Source organism: Phytophthora infestans, genomic scaffold (assembly GCF_000142945.1).
Source record: "Phytophthora infestans T30-4 supercont1.15 genomic scaffold, whole genome shotgun sequence".
Taxonomy (NCBI): domain Eukaryota; phylum Oomycota; class Peronosporomycetes; order Peronosporales; family Peronosporaceae; genus Phytophthora; species Phytophthora infestans.
The window spans coordinates 922,429-930,239 of NW_003303744.1; the positions used below are offsets into that span (position 1 = coordinate 922,429).

Below are 7,811 nucleotides of genomic sequence, written 5' to 3' on the forward strand. Positions count from 1 at the left end.
TGGTGTGCAGCTACAAGTGGCTTCCTAAGACTAATAAAGTGCTCACTTCGTCTTTTGACGCCTACAAGTAGCTTCTTCTTCTTCTCTCTTCTTCTTCTCGACCTGCCTATCGAGCTATAAACTCGAATAGAATTTGGTTTAACTTTTAAGCCTACACTTCGTTTTCATTCTCGTGCCTCCCATATAGTCCTACGTTTACCTTCTTGTGCTTGCGCACGCCCTTCAGCTTTTCCAGCCGCTTGCGGAGTTCGTCCTACTTGGCGCGAGCTCGTTGATGTGTCTTATTAGAGTCATAAAGTCGCTTCAGAGAATCTATTTATCTGCATTACGAAAATCGTTACTAGCTCAATAAAACAGTAACATTCCGATTAATATGATAAGGCTGTTTGTATCGCATTAGCCTCGGCTGTTTGTCAAATGAACGTTGAATTGGACGAGAAGGCAAGAATGGTAATGAGAATTTGCGCTCTACAATTCCCTAAATGTTTGGCTGCGGTAATCTGGTCGGATGCGCGATTTGGTGGACTCCAATCGGGGCGCTAAAATACTAAAAAAAAAATACTTTTATTAAAATGCCTCTGAGAAGCTTTAAATATCGACAGGATAGCTGATCGCGAGCTATCGATTGTACTTGCGGTTTTTTTACTCGATCAGATATTTGCTGAGTTATTGCAATTTATTTCGGGGGCATCGGCTTGCGGGCCATCAACCTAAATTTAGAGATTGCATATCACCCCCTTACTAAAAGGCACAAGGCTTTTGCCAGTTTTGGGCGGCGTCCACATCTAAATTTTATTATTAATCATCGACATTATTCGCTATAGGTACAGTACTTCTTAGTATAAAGACCACAAAACTCGCATTCAGCCTAGCAAAACATTAAAATGCTGCAAATCCTAACTCAACAAGACTTGTTGAGTAATTAATAAGGACTTGTTACAGTTCCCGCCAAATCGTTAAGACCCCCGATTTGGGGGGACACTTTTGATAATATCTCGGCTTGTAGCCCGAGTTAGGAGCTGCTTCTTTGATATGTTCTCTCTGTTAGGCTTAGTAAGATGCCACTTGTTTTAACAACTTAGATTTCAATGTATCTGGCAGCGCTGGTATACAAATTCAGGGTTTTGAGACCAGCGCCAAATTATTAAGACCGCTTCCTTTTTATGATAGAAAGCTTTTTTATGAACAGACCATACAAACTACTTTATTAAAAGTTAGTACTTAGTCAGTCCACCTTTCTTCTTGATGACCGCTAAACAACGGCGGGGCATGGACTCTACCAGTTTAGCAAGTACTCCAGCTGAATCGAGTCCCATGCAGCCATGATAGCTGTCTCCAGATCAGCAACGTTTTGGTACTGGCGGACATGTGCGTACACTTTGGCCACCATCGCCGACCACACGTTCTCGATGGGGTTGCAATCTGGCGAGCGAGCTGGCCATACCATGGTGTTGATTTGCATCTCCTGCAAGAATTGCTTCGTTTCACGCGGGGCATGAATCGAAGCATTGTCTTGCTGGAATACAAAATCAACACCATAGTTCGAGTGAGCGAAAGGAAGTCGATATTCAGATAGCGTGTAGCCATAGGCAGCTAAATTATGACGTCCTTGCAAGACAGCCAGCTTACTCTTACCTGCTGCGCTAAAAGCACCCCACACCATGACACTCCCTCCTCCATTTTGGCGACGCAAATAAGACCGTGGAGGCTGGCGCATGTCCCGCCAGTAATATTTAAAACCGTCAGGGTCATCTAGATTAAGCTTCTTTTCATCTGCAAAAATTGTATAAACCCAAGTTTATTTTAAAAAAAAAGGTGAAACATGTTAGAATACGAAATAACCGCAAAAAAACTATGACAAGCTTACCAGGCTTCCGTATGTACTATTCCGCCTATTACATGGGTGCTGCCTTGTGCGCTGCCGTGGGGGGCAGTGTGCGATCCATCTTGGTGTAGACCAGATGGCTCACACGCTGCAGAACGCGCTGGATTGTCCTCACGGACGCTTTAATGACGAGTTTGTCCTTCAGCTCGGCGGCAAAGAGCGTGCCTGTCGCCGCGGTACGCACTAGCTGCCGAAGCTCTCATTCCGTCAGCACTGGTTGCCGTCCAGCCCTTACCTGCACACCGCTATCTTCTTGCCCCCCCCCCCCCGCTCCGCCTTGACTGCCTTCCGGACAGACGTGCGAGACCGGCCTGGCTTTCTGGCGATCTCGCGTAGCGAAACTCCTCCATCGTAGAGACCGACGATGAACTAATGTTCTTGCTGGGTGAGGGCCTTGTCATGGCCCATTCGAAAATGAAAGGCTCGTAGCCTCAGTAGCCTTCAGGTAACAGCTCGTTTCCGCCAATAATCTACTTTTTTAACCATCACTCTTATAATATAAAAGTTTGTATGGTCTGTTCATAAAAAAGCTTTTCTATCATAAAAAGGAATCGGTCTTAATAATTTGGCGCAGGTGACAAAACCCTGAATTTGTATACCAGCGCTGCCAGACACATTGAAATCTAAGCTGCTAAAACAAGTGGCATCTTACTAAGCCTAATACAGAGAGCATATCAAAATAGCAGCTTCTAACTCGGGTTACAAGCCGAGATATCGTCAAAAGTACATCGCCAAATCGGGGGTTGGCGGGCGCTGTGTGTCGACGCCGACTCTACAGTGTGGTCCACCAAAAATCCAACTCCACAGTGTGAAGTCGGATTTGAAGTTGCAACGATTGACGCGGACCAAATTCAGCTGAAACGCAAGTTTAAATGCAATCCAATTGGCCAATACTACAGACCTTGCAAACTCGGTATGATATGTGGCGTCAATTCACCGTCTCAGTGGAGACTTTCGCCGTGCCCATTGCGCGCCGCCATCTGCCGGACAGACGACTAGTGGAAGCAATTGGCATGTGACGTGGGCAACGACACATTCAAAATTGCCCACACATCGAGTGCTGCAGCCGTCGCACTGCGAGCCGCACTGCCAAAGTCCATTTCCATAGCGATGACCGCAGGGGAGTGCTTTCTGCTGCAGCTGCGAAAAAATCTCGCCACGTGTCCGAAGGGACGCGCTGTCGCAGGAGGGTCGTGCGAATGTTGACACAAGTGCGGTGAAGGGATGCGCAGCTCCCTTCAACCTTTCGCGATTAGTTATGACAGGTCATTTAACCTGAGTTTTGTATTGGTCTGATCCGAGCTGCTCCCGTATCCATCCTTAAGGGTTTTTGAAGTTTAGCGTCTGCTCCCGTCAGTCTTACTGAAAACCAGTCAAACTGGCAAAAAATGGAATCTACTCGCACGCGCCACTCGATTCCCGCCCACCTGTCGCCAAAATGGCCACACCGTTGCCGGTCACAACGGTATCTGCCTTCTTCGTGGCACCTACCGCTACAGCACCAACAATGGCAACAATGGCACCATCCTCACTAAGTGATGACGATATGCTCATGGGTGAGATCCTTATGTCGCTCAAGCGGGATAGCCCTGCGCCCACGAAGACTCAGCTCGTCAAACTCGAGCCGCTGCAGCCCAGCTACCGTAGTAAGATGACTGGTCTGAGTGTGGAAGTATCACTTCCCTCTACGTCTCCCTCTGGTGCCGACAGCCCCGCCGACATCTTCAGCTTCGACGCCTTCAGTCATGTGAGCCCAATGGCCTACAAATTACCGCTGTATCCTGCACCTCCCTCCGCTGTTGCGCCAGCTCCGTCTCCTTCACAGTCAATCGCAGTCACACCCCGTGGCGGCAGCAAACGCTATGGCCCAGTGGTGCAGCTCGAGGATTTGAGAGAGTGCTTTAACATGCCTATTGCCGCCGTCGCGCGCAAGTTCGGCATCTGTGCCACCTTACTCAAGAAGATCTGTCGTCGTTACGGTATCCAACGCTGGCCGCATCGCCAGATCCGCAGCCTGCAGAAGAGCATTGACATGCTGCGCGAGTCGTTGAGTGTGGCAAAGGGCACCAACAAAGAGTACATTGCCAAAAAGATCGCTGCCTTCGAGTATACGCTCGAGTGCATCATGCAAGACCCCAACACGGCGGCTAAGGGCATTTCGGCTGGGCGATTGGCCTCCCCCGCTACCGAAGAGATGGTCAAGCGGGGCAACCGTGCCAGGAATCGCAGGAAAGCAGCGGCATCCTCTACGGTGCAAGCCGCTCTGTCCGACGAAGAGGCTTCGAGTGGGACTGCTGCTTCGCCCGAAGTCTCGCCGCCGGTGCAACAAGATTGGATTGCTGAGCCTGGGCAGTCCACTCAGCGTCTCAGTACTCGCCGGGCCAGTGTGCCAATGTCTCTTCAGTCCATTCTGTGCTGAAAAACAGCGGTGTACACTGAAGTGGGAAGATTGATGTCGTAGCGTAGTGTTAAAATAGGCACCAGTAAGTAGTAGTAGATCGTAGTAATGGATGCAATTCCTCGGGAATAAAATGACATGAAGTGCAAGTGGATTTATAACTGTGTCGGGAAGATCCAGAACAATAGAACTGATTGCTGCAGTGACACGCAATGGGATTCAGCATTTATCGGATGATTCATCGACTTCATCTCTCTGCCAGGAACTTGAGATTCTAAATGTACAGAAGTCCCACTTTTTAATATTACTGTAACCGGTTCCAACCAGATACTATTATGTTATCTTTATTTCTCAGCGCTAACCTATATGGCGTTTCAACAGGAAAAAATGCTCCATGTCAAATAGACATGGGGCATCTTTGGTCAAAGTTTCGCGTCGCTTCAGCAGATCTGGTTCAGCTCATTTTGCCCAGCAAAGCAAGCACTCAATGCAGTCTATGTCACGATAATAAGGTGAAGTTGCCGATAATGCAGATGGCTACTTTCGACTTCAACTTGGTGCTTACAAAAATCAAGATGACACCGGCATCACAGTGCTATTGCTGGCGGAGTTTACTTATAAATATAATTCTAAATGCATCATGCTGTGAGAAAACAAGAGAGCCGAAAGCATCGCCACCTTCGATTAACTCCCGCACGAAGAGCCAGCCATGGGCTGTGGCGAACATAAAGAGAAGTCCAATGGGCTCTGGTATGTGGGCGTGATTCTGACAGTCGTCGGCTCAATCTGCACCAACATGGGTGTGAACCTGCAGAAATTCTCCTTCATGCGTGAAGCCAAAGGCCGCAGCGTTGGCGACAAGCGAGGCTACTTCCGTCAGCCGCTGTGGGTGATTGGGCTGTTTCTCGTGGTCGGCGGCAGCATTCTAGACTTCGTAGCGCTAGGTTTCATGCCCCAGTCCCTTGCTACACCTGTTGGTGGATCGACGATGGTTGCCAATGTTGCCTTCGCGTCGCTGTTGCTCAAGGAGAAGTTCACTAAGTCTGACGCTATTGGCACCGCACTCGTGTTGCTCGGTATCATCGTCGTCGCTATATTCGCTGAAAAGGAGAGCGCGTGTTATACCGTCCACGAACTAATTGCACTCTACCGAGAGCCGCTCTTTGCGGTTTACGCGACGCTCATGGGCGTTTCGTGCCTCACACTCTATCTGCTGACAAAGAAGATGGAGCTCACACTCAAACAAAAAGGGAGGATGTCGCCTGAATACCAGCGTTTTCGAAAGCTCCATCCGGTCAGCTACCCAGCTCTGTCTGGAATATTTGGTGCACAGTCTGTGCTGTTTGCCAAGTCGATGGCCGAGCTTATGAAGACAACAATCGAGGGTGACAACCAATTCGTGACGTTTGGTCCCTATGCTATCACGGTCAGCATGCTCACCTGCGTCTTTTTGCAGGTCCACTGGCTCGCCCACGGTCTGCAGAAGTTTGATGCCGTGTTTGTTGTGCCTGTATTCCAATGTTTCTTCATCTCCATCTCCATCTTCGGTGGTGGTGTGTACTTTAAAGAATTTGCAAAGATGGCACCACTCGCACTTGGTATGTTCTCGCTTGGCGCGCTCATCACAATCAGTGGAGTGGGGTAAGGGAGCTCATCGGGGACATGCAGAAGCTCAGTCCAATGAGGAGACTGCGCGCGGCTACATGATGTTGGTGTTTATTCATCGAAGTCAGAAAGCTCGCAACCTCAAGGCTCGCTGGGCCAAAAATCCCAGTCCAGCGAACTGCTGAGTTCTCCCAGCAACATAACGTGGCTCTTGTATGCACGAAGAAGCAGCCCAATCCGGGCTCTTGTCCTACGTCACCGCGGCGCTCAAAAGCATCAGTGCTACCTGTCGGTCATGAAGGAGCTTCTGCGGTGACTTCAACGGCGTCGGTAACCCCAGCACCAGCTCCATCGTCGTCTAGCCGTGAAGGGAACGGGGCCACGAATTCGCCGTCAGTAGGCAGGAGAGAAACACAAGGATCCCCATCGTCACCTAGGAAGTAATTCGTAAGAACAGATCCTGCAAAATATATTAGATCTGAGAGACCTTGCTGAGTCTACTGAGACAACAGAGTCTTGCGGACGCCCTCGACCAGCTCGTCTTCGGGCTTGATTTCAACGGCAGGGAACTCGAACTCTGAGCCGGTGATGAGCTCGAAGAGCAGAATGTAGCGGCGCGAGAGCTCGCTCACAAGCTCCTTGGGGGCCTCCGGAAGGACGGCATCATTGTAGGGGTCGCATCGCTCCTTGAACACCCAAGGGGGGATTTCCTTGTCGATGTTCTCAGGCGACTTGCCCTTCAACCATGCGCTGCTCGGTACGAGTCCGCCAGCCCGTAGCGACTGGAATTTGGGGGTTTGAAATCTCATCGATAAGGAGATTCTCCCCCGTGGCCTCGTCGTAGCCGGACTCGTACTTTGGTGTCCAGGAGTATCAATCGCGCTAGCCGCCTGCTCTTTGACCGAAGGCGAACCAGCTCGAGCGTCTTCTTCTCGCAGTAAGTCCCACTGCTCCTGGGTCAATGCGGCCGCTACTGAACAATCTTCGACTCCCCGAAATCAACTCGTCGTGCTCCGTCGTCCCTGGGTCGTGGGCGGTCACGAAGGTTCTGCGGCAGCTTCTGGTGCTGCTTGTAGCCGTCCTGGAGCTTTGTGGCCGCAGAAGTCGCGGCTACCGTTTCTTGTAGTTGGTCCACATGCTCGTGCTCGTGGAGCCCGTGATGTAGCCACGCACCACAAATTCCACAGGGAAGACTGTGCATTTCTTGCAGAGCATGGCGGACGGGTGTGGCACACCAAGCAGGTGGTTGGCCACAATATGCTTGGTCTGGTTGAACCACCAGACGCTCGTGAGCGTCAGCACGCGACTCTTAAAGGGCACTGAAGCCAATGCGCGGTCAAAGGCCGACTGGCGGTCAGTGGACACCAACAGCACGCGGTCCTCGAACACATACACGTCGCGTACTTTGCCCGTGATCTGCTTGAAGGCTGGCAACTCCTTGCTGAGCGCGGCCAGCGACGTGGCTGTCAGCGTCCGGCCATTCTCGATCTTTGGCAGATATGTCTGCGTGCGCTTCTCGGCTTCGGCGACGATGACGCTCATGGTGGTCAATGTGATAATGGCTGGCTATAAGCTCGACTTCATCCTAATCTAAGCTCTATGAATGGTCCAATCAAGGAAGCAAGCGAAGAAATATAGCCAATCACAGTGGTGGAGTGTCCATAAATTGCAAAGTGGTGTTGGACTTGAGTGGCACAAGATCAGTGACACTCGCCAGTTCAAGTCGCCTGCTTTCCCAGCGCTGTTGTGACGGGGCTTGGCCGGTTTCGCGTGGACGGCACGCCATCGCCTGACCACACAGTCTGCGAGTGACATGCCCGAGCGTCGCCACGCTAGTGCGTGTAATGGCGTGACCAGGTGGCGAAGGATGTCCGGACAATGACGCGACATGTGCTTGCTGGGTTTATCAAGTAGAAATTGGGA

The 7,811-nt window shown here is 50.6% G+C and overlaps 3 protein-coding genes across 3 annotated transcripts; 1 reads left to right on the forward strand and 2 right to left on the reverse strand.

Moving 5' to 3' along the window:
* Nucleotides 1-3,323: 3,323 nt before the first annotated feature.
* Nucleotides 3,324-4,304, forward strand: PITG_09531 (uncharacterized protein; the record flags this gene model as incomplete). The annotated part of the gene is made up of 1 exon (XM_002903121.1): nucleotides 3,324-4,304. One exon carries the CDS (start codon nucleotides 3,324-3,326, stop codon nucleotides 4,302-4,304), a length of 981 nt encoding a protein of 326 aa, XP_002903167.1.
* Nucleotides 4,305-6,385: 2,081 nt separating this feature from the next.
* On the reverse strand, nucleotides 6,386-6,697 carry PITG_09532 (uncharacterized protein; the record flags this gene model as incomplete). Its single annotated transcript, XM_002903122.1, has 1 exon — nucleotides 6,386-6,697. One exon carries the CDS (start codon nucleotides 6,695-6,697, stop codon nucleotides 6,386-6,388), a length of 312 nt encoding a protein of 103 aa, XP_002903168.1.
* A 301-nt stretch (nucleotides 6,698-6,998) lies between these two features.
* PITG_09533 (phosphoribosylaminoimidazole-succinocarboxamide synthase, putative) lies at nucleotides 6,999-7,430 on the reverse strand (the record flags this gene model as incomplete). Its single annotated transcript, XM_002903123.1, has 1 exon — nucleotides 6,999-7,430. The coding sequence occupies one exon, from the start codon at nucleotides 7,428-7,430 to the stop codon at nucleotides 6,999-7,001; it is 432 nt and encodes a 143-aa protein (XP_002903169.1).
* Nucleotides 7,431-7,811: the final 381 nt, after the last annotated feature.